The following is a 19,741-nucleotide window of genomic DNA, read 5'->3' on the forward strand; positions in this document are numbered from 1 at the left end:
CCAGGCATAGAATATGAGCCACAGCAGTGACCTACACCACAGCTACAGCAATTCTAGGTCCTTAACCCACTGCACCAGGCCAGGGATGGAACCTGAGCTGCCATAGAGACAATGCTGGATCCTTAACCTGCCACGCCACAGCAGGAACTCCTCTTCTTTTTATTTTTAAAGTTAATCTTATCCCTGGGTATAACTGCAAGACTGCAACTTCATTGAATATACCATTAATCAGAATGTGAGGAGTTCCCGTCGTGGCAAAGTGGTTAATGAATCCGACTAGGAACCATGAGGTTGCGGGTTCAGTCCCTGCCCTTGCTCAGTGGGTTAACGATCCAGCGTTGCCGTGAGCTGTGGTGTAGGTTGCAGACGCGGCTCGGATCCTGCGTTGCTGTGGCTCTGGCGTAGGCCAGTGGCTACAGCTCCGATTCGACCCCTAGCCTGGGAACCTCCATATGCCGTGGGAGCGGCCCAAAGAAATAGCAAAAAGACAAAAAAAAAAAAAAAAAGAATGTGAAAGTTCAACTATAGCCTTTTAAAATAAACAGTGGTAGTTTGATGCAACTAGGAAAATAAATAGAGCCTCATTGCCCAAGGTTTAAATGAAGCATGGAAGGTATGAATGAAAGCCTGTATTAATCTCCCATTTCCTTTTTAAAATTCTGAGTACACTTCTGACAGACACACTTTGTGCTTGGCCTGCTGAATGAATGGCAGAACTGAAATAGGAGCAGGAGCAGGAAATAGACATTCTCACACTGTCACTGGAAGTGTAAACTCCCTCAGCTGTTTTAGAATCACTAACTTTGAAAATAGTCATCCTTTTTGAGTCAATACTTTTCTATACTTTAAAGAAAGGATCTCAGACATGAGGACATTTTTGCTTGTCACTGTATCTGTAACAGGAATAAAATGAAACCGTATAGGAGAGATTTAATAAATTAAGATAGAATTAAAGGAATAAATATTCAAGTTTCTTTTTAAAACTTGTCTCCTAAAAGCTGAAATATAGGGAAAATGTTCAGTTTATAATGATTTGTAAGAAAAGGAGAATATAGAACTATATATTCACATTTTTTTGTTGTTTAATCTGGATCTTCTTTTTTCTTTTGGTCTTTTTAGGGCCATACCTGTGGCATATGGAGGTTCCCAGGCTAGGGGTTAAATCAGAGCTTTAGCCACTGGCCTGCACCATGGCCACAGCAATGTGGGCTCTGAGTCATGTCTGCAACCTACACCACAGCTCATGGCAATGCAGGATCCCTAACCCACTGAGCAAGGCCAGGGATTGAACTCAGTTTCTCATGGATTCTAGTCAGGTTCCTTAACCTCTGAGCCATGACGGGAACTCTCTCTCTTTTTTTTTAATGCTATAGTTTCTTCATCGTGTAGTCACTGTTAAGTGTGTGTGTGTGTGTGTGTGTGTGTGTGTGTGTGTGTGTGTATTTTAGCTCCGCCGGTGCGGCATATAGAAATCCCCAGGCTAGGGGTTGAATCCGAGCTACAGCTGCCAGCCTACACCACAGCCATAGCAAAACCAGATCCAAGCCACATCTGGAACCAAGACCACAGCTTGTGGCAACACCAGATCCTTAACCTAAGCAGGGCCAGGGATCAAACCCACATTCTCATGAATACTAGTCCAGTTCGTTTCCACTGAAGCACAAGGGGAACTCCTAATTGTACATATTTAAAAGAATGAGGCATTTAAAGGAGTTCTCTGGTGGCCTAGTGATTAAGGATCCAGCACTGTCACTGCTGTGGCTCCAGTTGCTACTATGGTGAGGGTTTGATCTCTAACCCAGGAACTTCTGCATGCTGCAGCTGTGACCAAAAAAAAAAAGGCATTTAAAAAGCTGTTTAGGAGTTCCCGTTGTGGTTCGATGGTTAACGAATCTGACTGGGAACCATGGAGTTGCCGGTTCGATCCCTGGCCTCACTCAGTGGGTTAGGTATCCTGCTGTGCTGTGGGTCGCAGACGCGGCTCAGATCCCAAGTTGCTGTGGCTGTGGTGTAGGCTGGCAGCTACAGCTCCAATTAGACCCCTGGCCTGGGAACCTCCATATGCTGTGGGTGCGGCCCTTGAAAAGACAAAAAAAAAAAAAAAAAAAAAAAGCTGTTTAAAGGGGCTTTCGAAAATGGTTAGGTTTAGCTTCAGGTGAGCTGCAAGACATTTGGCTGTTACCCTGGGGACCTGAGCCTTTGTAAGAGCCCTGTACCCCTCTAGGATTTTGCAGAGTAAATCAGTTCTTTCTTGGGCTCTAGACCAGAGTTTCCTACATCTTGCTTCTTTGATCATTCCTATTCTATTCCTGTATACCTGCCTTCATTCCTTTTTTTTTTTTTTCTTTTTTTCTAGGGCCACCCCTGTGGCTTATGGAAGTTCCCATGCTAGGGGTCAAATTAGAGCTGCAGCTGTAGGCCTACACCATAGTCACAGCAAGGCCAGCTCCGAGCCACATCTGTGGCCTATGCTGCAACTTGCAGCAATGCTAGATCCTTAGCCCATGAGGCCAGGGATTGAATCCACATCCTCATGGATACTAGTCAGGTTCTTAACGTGTTGAGCCACAACAGGAACTCTTTTTTTTTTTTTTTTTTTGTAAGATTACTTTGTAGATTCCTTTAGTATCATTTTGAAGGACTTTAGGGAGGGAAGAGAGATAATCTCATGTAGGTTATTTTCTTTTGGAAATAGGAAATCTTTGTACTGCAAAAAAATACATCAACTCACTTTTTAAAAATATGAATTAGTCTTTTTCTTTATCACAGGAAGTCTTACCTGTATTCCTGAAAGCCAACAGAAACTGGAATTCTCTACTTGCTAAATTCATAACGGAAGAGCAAGGATTAGGACTAATCCGACTACTGGGGATCCAAGAGAGGATGTGGTCCTGGTAACTGCTGGAGAGCACAAGAAAGCAGTAAGAAAAATAACCTCTAGGCATCTGTGCTGTTGATGCTGAATGATGCCTGTCTTTTCCTGTGTGTATAGTACATATTTGAAATTGCCTTTTAATTTCATAACATGAAGTTGCTCTGCTTTTCAGCATTTTATAATACACTGTATAAAAACTAGTTTTTTTCATCAACTACCAACTTCTATTGGCACTGCTCACACATATTAGATCTGCTCTGATTAGGAGGGTCACTTAGGTAGAGGACTATTGGTATTCATTATACGACTATAAAATTTTTTTCATTTTCAGGTTTTACAAGTACAAAAAGTTGTAGTCCCAAACTTTTGTACATAATGCATTCCTGAAAATGTGGAGGAACAGGGCTGCTAGAGGGCTGCTGGGCTGACAGACATCCATGGCTCTACCTAGTTAATGCAGGACCCATTTTCCTCAGGAAGAACAGCTGCCATGCACTGGCTAAATCACATTCTTCAGGAGACCTTTGGAAGACTGGATTTTGCTTTAGAGAGCATTGTAAAATATATAAAGTGTAATATAAAAGTCAAACATAACTACTGAAAATACACTGTAAAGGTCAAGCATGATAAAAATTCACTCTTGCACTAAAGTATAATAGGATCTCTTTTTGTGTCTGATTGGTACTTTATCAAGTTCATTCTTTTAAGTTATGTTGACATTGTGCTTACTTACTTTCTTCCAAAGGGAAATGTTTCAGGGTTCAGCTACAAAGCTAAACGTAATCTACTGTCCTTCCCTTTCCCTGCAAGCTTAGAGTGAAGAAAGCTAATTATATGTTTTTTGATATTCTGGTCATCTTTTTTTTCTTTTTTAGGGCCATACCTGCAGCATATGGAGGTTCCCAGTCTAGGGGTCAAATTGGAGCCAAATCTTCAACCTACACCACAGCTTGTGGCAATGCTGGATCCTTAACCCAATGAGCAAGGGCAGGGATCAAACCTGCATCCTCATGGATACTAGTTGGGTTTTAACCAGCTGGGCCACAATGGGAACTCCTGGTCATCTTTTTTAAACGAATTCATTTATCATCATTATTTTTTAATACAAGTCGTGAGCCAGCACTATAAAATTTGCTGGAGGAGAATTTCCCTGGTGGCCTAGAAGTTAAGGATGTTGTCACTGCCATGGCTTGGGTCACTGCTATGGCGTGGGTTCAGTCCCTGGCCCAGGAACTTCTATATGCCTTGGGTGCAGCCAAAAAAAAAAAAAAAAAAATGTGCTGGGGCATGCACCAGTTAATTACAAATTTTACTGTTGATGCATTTCTTTAAAAAAAAAAAAAACAACACTTGGAATTTTTGTATTATATAAAAATCCTGCTCCAAACTCATTTGGCTATTAAACTTTACCCCAGTATGAACTGAAACTGCTCCTGTTCTCTTCTCAGGAAGGCATTGCAGTAATTTCTGCTGGGACTTCCTTGAGAGAATGCTAGAAACCAAACTTATAAGGAATGACATTAGCATTCTGAATGTCACAGTGAAGGTGCCTTATGTGGATATCTAAGTGTCAAATAGAATAGGCTACAGAGTGACACCCTGTGCATGTCTCCAGGCATGTCTTCGGTTCTAACTGCCCTTTCTCAGGGATGGCCCTCTGTATCATAGAGCACTCTCTATCTGCCTAGCACTGTTCTAAGTAGCTGGTGTATATTAACTCATTTAATCCTTGTGTCAGCCCTATTGAGGGAAATACTAATACTGCTACCATTTTAAAAGATAAGAAAACAGAGGTATGGAGGTTAAGAATTTTTTCATACTCCCGTAGTTAGAAGATAGAGGCCAGATTTCTTTTTTGTTTGTTTGTTTGTTTTGGGGGGCCACACCTGTGGCATATGGAAGCTCCAAGTCTAGGGGTCAAATTGCAGCTGCCAACCTATACCACAGCCACGCCAGATCTGTGCCATGTTTTCAGCCTACACCACAGCTCACATCAACACCAGATCCTTAACCCACTGATCGAGGTCAGGGATCTAACCTGCAGCCTCACGGATGCTAATTGGGTTCTTAACCCTCTGAGCCACAATAGGAACTCCAGGAGCCAGATTTCTAACCTACAAAGTCTAGTTCCAAAAGTCACACTCTTAAAGTAAACTATAATCTGGAGTTCCCATCATGGCTCAGCAGTTAACAAACTCGACTAGGATCCATGAGGACGAGAGTTTGATCCTTGGCCTTGCTCAGTGGGTTAAGATCTGCTGTTCCCATGAGCTGTGGTGTAGGTCACAGACATGGCTTGGATCCTGAGTTGCTGTGGCTGTGGCTGTGGTGTAGGCCTGCAGCTAACAGCTCTGATTTGACCCCTCACCTGGGAACCTCCATATGCTGAGGGTGTAGCCCTAAAAAGGGAGCCCTGGGAAGCCCTTAAAAAAAAAAAAAAGTAAGCGATAATCCATACTGCCTCTCTAATAATAGCCAAAATTATTGACCATTAACTATGTGCCAGGGTCTCATTACATCCTCACCACAACCCTTTGGGAACAGTAAGGAAATAATAATCCTAGTAACTGCTGTTCATATACCTTACAGATCTTATCTGACTTGATCTTCATGACAGGTATTTTTATCTCCATTTTACTATGGGAAAAGGTGCAGAGAAGTTAGTTAGTAGCCATTCTGAGATACAGACCCAAGTTAATCAAGCTCATACCTGTGCTCTCAGTTACTGTATTTTCAGATACTCTCCAAGTCTGCTGAGTCTGAAATCATTTTCAGTCATGTCCCAGTCAGATCATCCTCAGATCTTTCTGTCCTGAGAGGCTATGAGTGTCTCATCGGTAAATTGGCTAATCCTTTCTCAGAGAAAGGCCTGGCTTTAGAATCCATGTTGTCATTTGGTGCCTACTCTGTCACAGCAGTTAACTCAACATTTTTGTCTTCTGTTTGCAGTGCTCTTTATTGGGAAAATTACGACTAGAATGTGCTGATCTTCTAGAAGCAAGAGGAGTGGTGCTTCGTGACCCAGCTCTGTTCTCTTTCCTTTGGGTGGTGGATTTCCCCCTCTTCTTTCCCAAGGAGGAACATCCTCAAGAGCTGGAGTCAGCCCACCACCCATTTACTGCTCCCCATCCCAGTGACATCCACCTCCTCTACACTGAGCCCCAAAAGGTACCATATCTAGACTTCCAAATTAAAAGGAAATGTGGAAATAAAAGCAGAGGAGTTCCTGGAGTTCCCATCATGGCTCAGTGGTTAATGAACCTGACCAGTAACCCTGCGGTTGCACATTCGATCCCTGGCCTCGATCAGTGGGTTAAGGATCCAGCGTTGCAGTGAGCTGTGGTGTAGGTCGCAGATGTGGCTTCGATCCCACGTTGCTGTGGCTGTGGTGTAGGTTGGCAGCTGTAGCTCCGATTTGACCCCTAGCCTGGGAACTCCATATGCCCTGGGTGCGGCCCTAAAAACACAAAAAGACAAAAAAAAAAAGAAGAAAAAGCAGAGGAGTTCCAGTTGTGCTTTAGTGTGTATGAACCCGATTAGTATCCATGAGGATGCAGTCTATCCCTGGCCTCACTCAGTGGGTTAAAGGATCTGGGGGTTGCCATGAGTTGTGGCATAGGCTGGCAGCTGCAGCTCCAATTCAACCCCCAGCTGGGGAATTCCTTAGGCCCCAGGTGTGGCCCTAAAAAGCAAAAACAAAACAAACAAAAAACAAATAAGAGAAAACCAGTAATTTCCTCTAACATAAAGGTTCTTTGACTCTTCTAGGTCCGTAGCCAACACTATGACTTGGTTTTAAATGGCAATGAGGTAGGAGGTGGTTCTATCCGAATTCATAATGCCGAACTACAGCGTTACGTCCTGGCAGCAGTACTAAAGGTAACATCATCTTCCAACCTAGACTTTTTTCAAACCATAATATTTGTCTGTTTTGATAAAGTTTGTTATGAATGGAGGATTTATTAGATATAGAATATCAGCCTATTTCTCTACCTTTAGTGTAAGACTTTGAAAATTAAATGATAATAATAGGTATTCTTTTTTTTTTTTTATTTTCTCACTGTACAGCAAGGGGGTCAGGTTATCCTTAGATGTATACATTGCAGTTACAGTTTTTTCCCCCACCCTTTCTTCTGTTATAATAGGTATTCTTTAGTGCTTATTATGTGCCAGGCACTGTTTAAGTACCTTATATGCATGGACACATTTAGTCCTTTTTAGTTTATTTATTTTTTTTTTTAGCCACACCTGCAGCATGAGGAAGTTCCCAGACCAGGGATTGAACCCACGCCACAGCAGTGACAACACCAGATCCTTAACCTGCTGCACCATGAAGGGAACTCCTTCACAGTTCCTTTTTTTTTTTTTCTTTTTTTTTTGTCTTTTTAGTGCTGCATGGCTTTGGGGGTGAGAGTAAACCTGGACTATCTGGAGCAGAGGAGAGGGCAGTCATGTCTTCCCTGGGGAGAGCAGTTCTAGGAAGCAACACTTAGCCTTGAGGCAATGATGGAGAAAGCGATGAGAAAAATATAGTTTCAGTACTTTTTTTTTTTTTTTTTTTTTTTTTTTTGCTTTTTAGGGCTGAACCCGAAGCATATGGAAGCGCCCAGGCTAGGGGTCGAATTGGAGCTACAGCTGATGGCCTATGCCGCAGCCACAGTAACGTGGGATCCAAGCCACCTCTGTGACCTCTACCACAACTCACAGCAATGTCAGATCCTTAACCCACAAAGTGAAGCCAGGGATTAAACCCACATCCTCATGGATACTAGCTGGGTTCATTACCGCTGAACCATAGTGGGAATTCCCACACAGTTACTTTTTAAATAAAGACCTTTATTGTACCCATTTTAAAGATAAGAAACTGAGGCAAATTAATTAATTGCCCAAAGTCACACAGGACAGAAGTACACAGAGCAAGGATTCAAACTAGGCGGGGGGCTCTTGAGCCCAAGCTCCCACCCTCCTAACTTCTGTAATGCTCAAAAAAAGGAGTTTTTAGAGTTCCTGTCTTGGCATAGCAGAAACAAATCCAAGCTCCCACCCTCCTAACTTCTGTAATGCTCAAAAAAAGGAGTTTTTAGAGTTCCTGTCTTGGCATAGCAGAAACAAATCCAACTAGGAACCATGAGGTTACAGGTTTGATCCCTGGCCTTGCTCAGTGGGTTAAGGATCCGGCGTTGCTGTGAGCTGTGGTGTAGGTTGCAGACTTGGCTTGAACCTGGCGTTGCTATGGCTGTGGTATAGGCTGGTGGCTATAGCTACAGCTCCGATTCATCCCCTAGCCTGGAAACCTTTATATGCTGCGCTTGCAGCCCTAAAAGGACAGAAAAGACAAAAAAAAAAAAAAAAAAAAAGAATGTTTCGAAGTCTCTTAACTTTTCTCCTCCCAAGTCAACACCTCTAACCATCAGTTTCCCAGTCTCTGTTGGGTTTTTTCTTTTCCCCCATTCCTTTGTCAAGCTTATCAACATGTCAGAGAGAATACATTGCTTTCTTTTCTTCCGTACATACCAGTGGTCCTCAGCCCTGCTGCATATTAGAACAGAATCGCCTGGAAAACATTAAAAGCTAAAAAACAAAACCACTCACTGCTTCTCACCAGTCCAATTAAATGAAACACTATAGATGTGAGGCGTGGATATTTGTTGCTGACGTGACTGTGATCTGTAGCCTAGTTAGGGAACTATCTTCAGACAGTTTCAAGTTTTCTACACGCATTGCCCCACAAAAGTTACTTGCAGGGTAATCCAGCAGCCTGTTGTTGGCCTGCAAGCCATCGTACCTTCTGGCAGCACCTATGCTGCTGCCCTCCTAGTAATGCTGTCTCCTCTTGGCCCCTGTGACAGGACCAATTCCTTCTTTTCATCTTACCTTTCTGAACCCACATCTCAAAGTCTTTAATTGGTCTTACTCTGTCTGCATGATCAGCATAATAGCTCATTTACTGAACCCGTTATTTCTCTGTTTATCTGTGATTTGTCATATTCTCTTGCTAAACTCTAAACCTCTTAAGGTATTTTTTCATCTTATTTTATCTTCCCTTTGGCACCTAATTGTATTATGTGGTACTTAGTGTGGACCCTCAGTGTGTATTTAAATTGAATTACCTTTTGAATTTCAGGAAGACGTGAAATTGCTCTCCCATCTGCTGCAGGCTTTAGATTATGGGGCGCCCCCTCATGGAGGAATTGCCTTAGGTAAACAGTCTGTCCTTTTACAAGCTAAATTTCATTCCATAGTGCTGAGCTAAGCTCTTAGTTTATGGGCAAGAGGGTGGGGTTGGGGGAGTGGAGGAGTAAAGAGGGTAGGAGGTGAGTTCAAGAGTTCTATAAAAACTTAATTTGGTGTTTTTCATTTTGATGATATATTTTTAAAATATGTTTAGCCAGTTATAAAGATAAAACTTAACTGATAATTTGCTGGAATGAAACTACAAAGTCTGAAGTTAATATTGCTCAAATCCCTGGAGGCTCAGGGACACATTCATAGGAGTGTGGAAAGCACCGCTGCACAATATCCGGTTTGTGTGAAAATAAGACTGTGCCAGTGCCCTTCTGATGGCTATAGATGGGCAATGATTGCTCACATTACTTGTTTTTGAAACAAGGAAGAAGGTGAGAAGTTCTTAGAAGCTCACCTAGATTATATGCCCTCAACAACAGGGACCTCCTTCTGTGTTCTTAGAGTCCCCTGCACAGCACTTAATTTTATTCAACCTTTAGTGAGCCTTTACTAAGCATTAATTGCTGTGACTCTTAATCCCAATAGCATCTGCCTATAGTCCTGATCATTTTCTAAAATGAAATAGAAAGGAACTTCTCAAATAATAGTTCCCTAAAAAGGTAGGGAACCCTTTATTAAAAGGTTTTTATTTAAAAGTTTCTACAACCTTTATAGAAAAACTAAGTCACCCCCAACCTCGGATTACATCCTCATTTATTAACTTTGTATTTACAGGGTTAGACAGATTGATGTGCCTTGTCACGGGAGCACCGAGCATCAGAGATGTTATAGCCTTCCCCAAATCCTTCCGGGGGCATGACCTCATGAGCAATGCCCCAGATTCTATCCCTCCTGAGGACCTGAAGCCCTATCATATCCAGGTCTCTTGGCCAACAGATTCAGCAAAAGAAAGCTCATTGAGTCATTCATGCCATCCAGAAAGTTGAGCCTTTGGGTTTTGACCTCTCTGCTTCCTCAAGGCTAAAATCAGATCCAGAGTTCAGCCACTGATCTTACTTCAAGTCTTTTGATGGAAGGAATCCGGGCCACATTCTTCACCACAATGAAGAAACAGATAAAGGGTATCCAATGTTAACTTGATAACATTCATTAATTAGGATTATTTTATTTAGGATTTTTGAAGTGTCTTTTTAGGAAAGTGTGAAAGGTGGCTCTTTGTTGGAGTAACATAATGACATAGTGTTTTCTAATCATGTTTTTCATGTCTGGGCAGTAGACAGGTCTCTTAGGACAGAAGTAATCAAACCTCATGTGAAGTGTGGGAAAATTCTTGCCCCTTTAGACTGATGGAGGGCTCAGTTCAATCAGCTGCATCAAGAGAATCCTATAAAGTAAGCTGGATAATGACATTTCAACTATCAATATAATATAGTAAGAAGCAAAACGATTTAAGGCAAAAAGAAAATCACTGAAATAAATGTCGCAAAATCTTAATCAGTGCTTTACCTTGCCAGTTGTATAAACCTCTTAGCCTCCCTTCCTGCCTGCTTATATGAAATGTACAGTACTTGCTCTGGCTCCCTCATAGGGCTCTTCTTGCTGGAATCCTAGGAGACAATATATGTGGAAGATAATCTGAGTGAGAATGCTTTGAAAAACTATAAAGCATTACATAAATGTAAGATAATATTATCCATCTGTAAACAGATATCTCTGTGTATTTTACATGTGTATCCATGTATTCTGTAATTCAAGATTAAACAAAACTGCTATCCGTTGTGAAAGGAAAACAGTAATTTCATTAATCAGTATTTTGCTTGTATTTTTTTAATAATCATTAATTCTTGAATGACACTTTACCTCAATTATTATACGTAACTGAAAATGTTAATTGACTTTAAACCAACTTCAAATGTAGAACTGAACACTGAAACTGTGATTTTCTTATATGTTGACACAAATAAAGGCTTATAATTAATTAGTAATTGTAAAATAGGAACAACACCTTGATTGATGACATTGTTCTTTTTCTACATTCTTTTGATTTACAATTTATAAACATCAAGTGTAAGCCTTATATCTAAGCCTCTTTTTCTCAGGCTCTAAACAGTGCAATACTATAATCTTTTTCTGTTTGAAAATAAAATCAGCTTTACTTCCGGGTCTAATTCATGATGCTCAACAGGCTCTCAAGAGTGTGAATGTCCCAGTTTGCTTTCTGCATCAGTGGAGCTTTTCCCTGAAGTTTGTCCTTTAATCCATTCTCGCCCCATTTGGGGATGTACTCTGAAGCCAGAGAATCCTTGCTGGCAGAGTTCTTATGGTGAGAAAGATGTCCAATTCTACCTACCCTCAGTAGAGGGAATTGCTAAAGACGACCTTTATCAGGTAAGAAGATGCAATTTTATACTCATTTATCCCACATTTGTGTAACCTGATTTCTAAATATGATTAACTTGTGGGAGTTCCTGTGGTGGCGCAGTGGTAACGAACCCAACTAATATCCATGACATATCCACAGGTTCAACCCCTGGTCTTGCTCAGTGGGTTAAGGATCCCGCGTTGCCACGAGCTGTGATGTAGGTTGCAGATGCGGCTTGGATATGGTGTTGCTGTGGCTGTGGTGTAGGCCTGCGGTTGCAGCTCCAATTCAACCCCTATCCTGGGAATTTCCATATGCCATGGATGCGGCCCTAAAAATAAATAAATAAACAAACAAATAAATAAATAGCTATTCACTGTTTAGAGCCTAATTCTTTTTTTTTTTTTTTTCTTTTTGGGGCCACACCCATGGCATATGGAGGTTCCCAATTCCCAGGCTAGGGGTCGAATTGGAGCTACAGCTGCTGGCCTACGCCACAGGAATAGCAACACATCTGCAGCCTACATCACAGTTCATGGCAACGCTAGATCCTTAACTACAACTCATGGATTCGTTTCTACTGCACCACAACAGGAACTCCTAGAGCCTAATTCTGACCAAAATAGTCTGTCTTTCCTGGAAATGAGACTTACAAAAGATACCGAAAATCCAGAGAATATTTTCTAGGCTACAAACACCAAAGGCCCAGGTCCCTAGAAGTCATACAATCCTGGACTGGCATCACAGAGACCTAGTCATTTGGGGCATCACACAGCTTTTCTTCAGTCCTGCCTGTCAGGAGGAAAAGTGAAAAACACAACCTTAATGTGAAATCCAGGGAAATGTCACTGTTTGGCCACCCCATGTATATGGAGTTCCCAGACCAGAGATCAGATCTGAGCCCCAGTTACGACCTAAGCCGCAGCTACAGTTACACCAGACACAACCCACTGTGCTCGACTGGAGATCGAACCTACTTCCCAGCGCTCCCAAGATGTTGCTGATCCAATTGTACCACAGAAGGAACTCCCAAAACGTCACTATTTTAGATCATCATTGAAATGGGTGAAATTTTTTTTGGCCATGCCCATGGCATATAGAAGTTCCTGGGCCAGGGATCAAACCCATACCTCATTAGTGGCGCAAACCACTGCCTTGAAATGCCAGATCCTTAACCCACCACACCACAAGGGAACTCCTTGAAATTTTAAAAGTGTTTTCTGAGAAACTAAGAAACTGGTTGCTGTTAATTAACAGTTGGAAACAACACAATTGGGATTTTGGAGTGCACAAACTAATTGTTAACTGTAAGCCAGGTTTCAGCTTCAAATCCAATCTCCCCTACTTCCTAGGGAATTTAGACTTATCCTATGTCTAAGTTTTAAAAACAAGGAGTTCCCCGTTGTGGGTCAGTGGGATAAGACCCAGAATTGCCAAAGCAATCCTGAGGAACAAAAACCAAGCAGGAGGCATAACTCTCCCAGACTTTAGACAATATTACAAAGCTACAGTAATCAAGACAATGTAGTACTGGTAGAAGAACAGACATAGAGACCTATGGAACAGAATACAGAACCCAGAAATAAACCCAGACACCTATGGTCAATTAATCTTCAACAAAGGAGGCTAGAATATAAAATGGAAAAAGACCATCTTTTCATCAGTGGTGCTGGGAAAACTGGACAGCTGCATGTAAATCAATGAAACTGGAATGCATCTTCACACCATGCACAAAAATAAACTCAAAATGGCTTAAAGCCTTAAACAGTAAGATAAGACACCATCAAACTCCTAGAAGAGAATATAGGCAAACCATTCTCTGATATCAACTGTACAAATATTTTCTTAGGTCAGTCTCCCAAAGCAACAGAAATAAAAGCAAAAATAAACCAATGGGATCTTTCCTTTTGCACAGCAAAGGAAACCATAAAAAAAAAAAATAAAAAGAGTTCCTGTCGTGGCTCAGCAGAAATGAATCTATCATCCATGAGGGACGCAGGTTTGATCCCTGCCCTTGCTCAGTGGGTAAGGATCTGGCATTGCCATGAGCTGTGGTGTAGGTCACAGACATGTCTCTGATCCTGCATTGCTGTGGTGTAGGCCAGCAGCTGCAGCTCCCATTCAACCCCTAGCCTGGGAACCTCCATCTGCCACAGGTGCAGCCCTCAAAAAAAAAGGTACTGTTGGTGGGAATGTAAATTGGTACAACCACTATGGAAAACAGTATGGAGGTACCTCAGAAAACTAAATATACAACTACCAGATGACCCAGCAATCCCACTCTTGGGCATGTATCCTGACAAAAGTTGCCTTGAAATTGATACATGCACTGGTATATTCACTGAGGCACCATTCACAATAGCCAAGACATGGAAACAATCTAAATGTCCATTGACAGATGAATGGATTAAGATGTGGTATGGAGGAGTTCCCATCATGGCACAGTGGAAACAATCCAACTAGGAACATGAGGTTGCAAGTTCGATCCCTGGGCTTGCTCAGTGGGTTAAGGATCTGGCAGTTATGGTGGTTAAGCTCATAGACTTTGTATAAATGAAGCAATGGACTTTACCTGTAAGCTGCAAAAATTAAGTTTATATATAGTTACAATAAGCTGATTTAAACTTTTTCTCTAAGAAAAATTAAGACCGCTTATTTGAAAACAAAAATGAAGTCTCACCTTCTGATCTGCTTTCTCATTAGTTCTTTCCAAAGCAAGGTCTTAAAGCTGTGATTAACATTTTTCTCATGAGTCCTCTCAGGGCATTGTATATGCTGTGGAAAGTACAAAGTTAGAGAGGAAGATTTTTTTAAGTCTTCCTAGTATAAACCTCTCTGGTTCAATGTTCCTGTCTTGTTCCATTAAGTCAAAATATAGATCAGCATAGTTTCCAATATTTTACAATGTTACATATTAAAAGAATTTTGCCTAAGGTTGTGTATGTAGTATATATACTACAAGTTTCAATGACTATGTTCTAAAGAAAAAACATGAAAAATTATTTTTCACCACAGCATGTGGTATCTGTTCCCAGACCAGGGTTTGAACATGGGCTACAGCAATGAGAGCACCAAGTCCTAGCCTCTAGGCCACCAGGGAACTCCTGATATCCTATCACATATATATATATGTATATATATTCCAAGTTTTAGCCAAAATGAGCTAACTCATTTTGTACTTATTTCCTGATCATTATCCCAATAGCATTTGACGGAAGTATATTTATTTTGATAATCCAATTTTACTCTATTTTTTAGTTTTTGCTTTTAGGCCCACACCCATGGCACACAGAGGCTCCCAGGCTAGGAGTCAAATCAGACCAGCCTACACCAGCCACAGCCACGCGGGATTGAGTTGCATCTGCAACCCACAGCACAGCTCATGGCAACACTGGATCCTTAACCCACTAAGGCCAGGGATTGAACCCACATCCTCATGGATCCCAGTTAGGCTCGTTAACTGCTGAGCCACAAAGTGAACTCCAGTCTACCCCATTTTTTAAATGCATGTTCTAAAACAATGCCATGCAAGCTTTAGGCCACAGTATAGACATACCTTCTATATGCACTGGGAAAGCAATCATGGGACTGACAATGGCTTAGGTTTGGACCTAAACCCGCATCATCTCCAAGCTATTTGCCTATTAAATGTAAATCCAGCTAATCATTGCGATTATGAAGTGATTTTTTAACATTTTATGAGAAATAAACTGTTGGCTAAAATACTTGCCCATAAACTACAAAACCCAAACAGGCATGGGAAATCAGTGTTTAGTAACACTAGATAATGTTTTAAAATCCATGGCAGGCTGACTGTACTACCATTATATATATATATACTCAACTATTTACTCCTCTAGCACTAGAAGACCTAAGTACCCAGAGGTCCTAGAACCAATCCAGCAGGTAAAACTTTCAAACATCTTTATTCTAGGCCTTTTCATTATCAATGAATACCAATGGCCATTATACCATATTTGGTATTCTAAACATTTGCCAGACTCATTACACCCTGGTGCTTACTAACAGCAAATGGTGATTTCCCCCCAATATTCTGAATATTTTAATGGTTTATTTATTGCTCCAGTTTTAGAAATTAAGGACCATTGAGGCTGTTTTTCAATATATTGTCCTTGTTAGGGAACTTTCTTACACAGCATAAAGATGGTTTAAGCTTTTTTTGCTTTTCTAGACTCAGGCCATAAACCCAATCCTTGACAAACTGACAAGGCCCTTCAGAAAATTTCTGCAAAAAATATGCCATTAGGTCTTAATTACAAAAATGCCCCACCTCCCTTCCCCCCATGAAATTGAAATGAGTACACTTCAGATGGCTTTTAAGTAAAAAACATTTATTAAAATACAAAGTTGTTTACTTTTCTTCTATCCATCCCACAAGCATCCATCCAGCTACCTGCAAAAAACAAAGAAGCAATTTTTAGTTCCCATTTCCTTGTTTCAGTCCTAACTGCATTTGGCAAACAGAATATCAGATCTTTGATCATCATCACACATAATCAGTGAGAGAGTTCAAGTTAGGGTGAGATCATCATGTATTCTAGAACAAGAGAATACTAATATTTTCAAGCCTCACCTGTCAATTGGTTAAGTTGCGTTGACTGCTGCTCATTTAAATGCCCTAAAAAGGAAAGAACATGTTAGATCACAGTAAAATAACCCAAGACTTAAGTGATACTTGTTAGTAACCTCAGAATCAAAATGGAACGGTTTATGGGTGATATCATCTTATTCATTTGGCAGAATCATCACATCACTGGTTACATTCAAACATACATATAATAACTATATATAAAAGGCTGACTTACTTTGAATCTTCAGGGTAACAGAAGATCTGCCTGTTTGAAAATGTGAAAAAATTTAGGACAGTGAACGTATTTTGTATGTTGTGTTTGTCAGCACTTGTCCCCACTCAGAACATGAGTGAACCCCAACGTACTATTCCAGTGCTAGATTTTGTGTGCATGGTATGTGGTTAACTTTGCTATGAATCCCAAGCCGATCTAAAAAATGATTCTAAAATAATCAACTAAACAAGTCATCTGGCATTATGTACATTATATACCATAAAAACTTCCTCACAAGAATGTTAGCCTGTCTTCATCTAAATGTCAATTGGTAATTCTGGAATTTTAATGTTTTTATTGGAGTATAGTTGAATTAAGTTGTATTAGCTTTAGGTTAACACTGAGTAGACCACACTGTGCTATTATAGTTGGTCCCTGGTTAGCTACCTTGTATGTAGTGTGCCTTCAGTTTCCCTCTTGGTAACCCTAAGCTTGACTATGACTTAAGTTTAATAGTATAGGACATCTCCATTAGTCATTAGGCTTATCCAAATCCATTAACATTTCTGAGAAACTGTATAAACAGAATTGTTACAGCCAGATACATCAGATAGGAGCGAAAGACAGTTATTTGCTCATCACTGTCAAGTCTGCTGAACTATGTTATCATCATTGTATCGGCTTAAAAAAGAAAAATCACATAAAACAGAAACCTAACTTAAGGCTACAATACCTTTTAAGGCATGTTCCAATCAATGCCTTGTAGCCAAGGCCTCTTCACACCTGCAGAATTTAATGAAACTTAATGAAATTTAATAAGGTAGAAATACAATTTTTAAAAAACTTCTGAACACTGTTTCAGTTTTTAAAAATCTTCATTATTTTTCAGAGAGATTCCCATCTGTTTAATTTTATAAATCATCACTAACAGCATTTTGCTTACTAACTAGTACAATTGATAAAAATACATACATACCTTTATACAAAAGGTCCTCAAAATCTGCACCTGAAAAAAATTATTTCTTCAGACACATTTCAAAATAGCTTCAATACTCCAACTGTCCAACACCAGAAAACACCATCACAATTACTAAGACTAGCACATTATAAAAACAAAAACCCCAAGTGCCAAGAGCCAAAGAACTGTTTTCATGTCTTACCCCAAACAAGCCATCCACAGATAATACCGGGTACCTATAAAGGAAATGACACTTTCACTAAAAGGTCAATCATACATTAAATTCTCATTTATTTTTGTCACAGGGTCCTTCAGTGTTAGATTTGTCTACATGCTCATTTCAGGTCAGACATTTGCTCAACATCATTACAAAAACCCTGCTAAAGCATGCTCAACATACGTTTGCAAATCAAACATACAAAATTAGCTTAGGCATTCTACCTTGTCAGCATTACCCTAAGTTTTGAGCCTACTAAATTTTGCTTTAAACATTAATGCTTACCCACTAAAAAGGCTGGTCCAGACATGTCAGACAAGTTCACCTAAAGAAATAAAGAGTGGTTTTACAGTAGTCAAAGATGAATTATTCCCCAGAAACCTAAAAAATGCCTGAAATCAGATAGAGCTAATATAAGACCTTCATGTTCAGTCAGTATACGCTTATCATCACACAGGCTGCTCTTCCAAAGCAATACACCTTACGGTAACAAGACAAGGATTTGGCCTTAATGCATTCAGCACTGTCCAAGCACTTCATGGTAGGATTGCTTCACGTGTATTAAAAGGCAGTCCTAAAAACCCATCAGAGGCATTCTGTCATCTTTGCCCAGTCACCAATGTTTAGTTCAATTACAATTTTACTTACCTCTTCACCTTTCAGCTAACTCTGCCTAGCACCTACAAAAATAGAAGTCAGATTAGAAGTGGTACTTTGCTTATGCTATTAGCCAAAGTTTTCCCAACCCAGATACTCAGTCATATGTTAACTCTTTCATGATTCAATCTGTTGAACTATGCAACCATCACAGTATCTGTTTCTTCAGATCCCCGCAAGTTAAGTATAAAACTAAGGTGCAGAATTTCAGGTTTGAAAAGGGGAGCAAAACGCTAATTTAACCATCAACATTGATTTGGTGATTTGTCAACCCCTAAAAATACAAAGAATTGGACAGCACTGGGTATATAGACTTTAAAAAGGTTTCTCACCTTTTTGCCCACAAATACAGTGTTAAGCTTGCGCTTTACAACCTGGGAAGAAACAGTTTCATGTAAGCTTAGGAGCAATTTCTATGTCCTCTAAACCACTGTTTTGTGTGCCTCAGTTAGAATAATGGTGGTAAGGATTCTCGTCATCCTCACTGTCAAGAGTAGCAAATAAAATGTCATCATTATGGCACAAAGGAATTGTCAACCTAACACCCCTGGTGGAGGGAATTTCTATAACTCACCCCAGCAGCGATTCTCATATCCTGGGCGCTTAGCTAGAAAACAAAGGAAATCTAATGAAACATACTGCGTTGCTAAGCTAACCATTAATATCTTAAGAATTTAAGCCTCAGAATTGAATTTTTCAGAAATTCCTTCTGCCCACTACTCTTTAACCATCATAGGCTTAACAAAAAAATCACCTAAGCAGATCCCATTCTTCTCCATTTAGCTGTTTCTTACCTGCCCATCAGAAGCCATCAAAAGCCACATTGCATTCATCCCTAGCACCATTCCTAGAAAAGATTAGGGATTTTCAAAATTAGATTTTTTTCTTTTGTATTTTCTTTTTTGCCACACATGCAGTATAGTGTCTGGGCATTCCTGGTCCGGGGATCGAACCTACGCGGCACAGCAGCAGCCAGAACCACAGCGCAGAGAATGCAGGAGCCTCAACCTGCTAGGCCATCAAAGAACTCCCAAAATTCGTTTTTTCCCCACATCTAATCATTGTCGTCTCCCCATCATGTTTGCAGGTCTTTTACTACACCACTCAAAATTTCACAGGAGCATTCTGAGGGCACTAAAATGCTGCAATGGGGAATGCAGCCATTTAGAGGCTCACGTGGCCTTACTGAGAGACGGGAAGAGGCAAGAGCAGAAGGCATTAACAGAAACCCGCTCGGCAACTCGGCAAGCACCGCCATCAGAGCCGTTGGCATTCATCAAGTCTCAGATGTCCCTACCAACACAGGCTTCATCAGAGGCAGGGCCCCGAGCCGAGGTTTTTCCGCAGTGCGACCCAACAAATCGAATACAAATCAGGCCACGCCGGCCACCCAAGGCGCACTGCTCCACCATTCTTATCTTCTGAGCCCTGCGAAGGCCTGCGACTGGCCTAAAAGGGACTGGCGATTTTAACTGCCAAAAACTGGAGGCCTCAGACCAAGAATTTACTTAAACAAAGAAAACACACTCACCAAGAGCCAACCCGCAGCCTCGAAAGACTGAGATGGCGCCCAGGCGCCAGTATATAAGGACTCTTTTCCGTGACGTCACGACGCATTCTCTCCGCCAGCATCCCTCTCCAGTCTTCCCCCTCCCTCAGTCTCCTCCTCCAACCGTAGCTC

At 40.9% G+C, this 19,741-nt stretch overlaps 1 protein-coding gene and 1 long non-coding RNA gene across 6 annotated transcripts in view; one reads left to right on the forward strand and one right to left on the reverse strand.

Moving 5' to 3' along the window:
- DARS2 (aspartyl-tRNA synthetase 2, mitochondrial) overlaps positions 1–11,229 on the forward strand; it is a 30,666-nt gene extending 19,437 nt beyond the window's left edge. The window contains 6 exon segments of the mRNA XM_021063655.1: positions 2,770–2,875; positions 2,878–2,921; positions 5,825–6,043; positions 6,644–6,754; positions 9,000–9,075; positions 9,836–11,229. Coding sequence (XP_020919314.1) covers positions 2,770–2,875; positions 2,878–2,921; positions 5,825–6,043; positions 6,644–6,754; positions 9,000–9,075; positions 9,836–10,047 — 768 coding nt within the window. The 3' untranslated portion in view covers positions 10,048–11,229.
- On the reverse strand, positions 15,755–19,727 carry LOC110255511. Of its 5 annotated transcripts, XR_002335926.1 has the most exons (12): positions 19,592–19,727; positions 18,855–18,907; positions 18,635–18,685; positions 18,393–18,434; positions 18,052–18,083; positions 17,689–17,728; positions 17,389–17,422; positions 17,205–17,234; positions 16,962–17,011; positions 16,250–16,279; positions 16,018–16,062; positions 15,755–15,837 (listed from the first exon to the last, which is right to left on the reverse strand). It is a non-coding gene; the product is annotated as an uncharacterized LOC110255511 (long non-coding RNA). The 5 variants fall into 5 exon arrangements; XR_002335923.1 differs by having other exon boundaries at positions 16,250–17,011; positions 18,635–18,667; XR_002335924.1 differs by having other exon boundaries at positions 17,205–17,422; positions 18,635–18,667.

Source organism: Sus scrofa, chromosome 9 (genome assembly GCF_000003025.6).
Source record: "Sus scrofa isolate TJ Tabasco breed Duroc chromosome 9, Sscrofa11.1, whole genome shotgun sequence".
In the NCBI taxonomy this organism is placed as follows: domain Eukaryota; kingdom Metazoa; phylum Chordata; class Mammalia; order Artiodactyla; family Suidae; genus Sus; species Sus scrofa.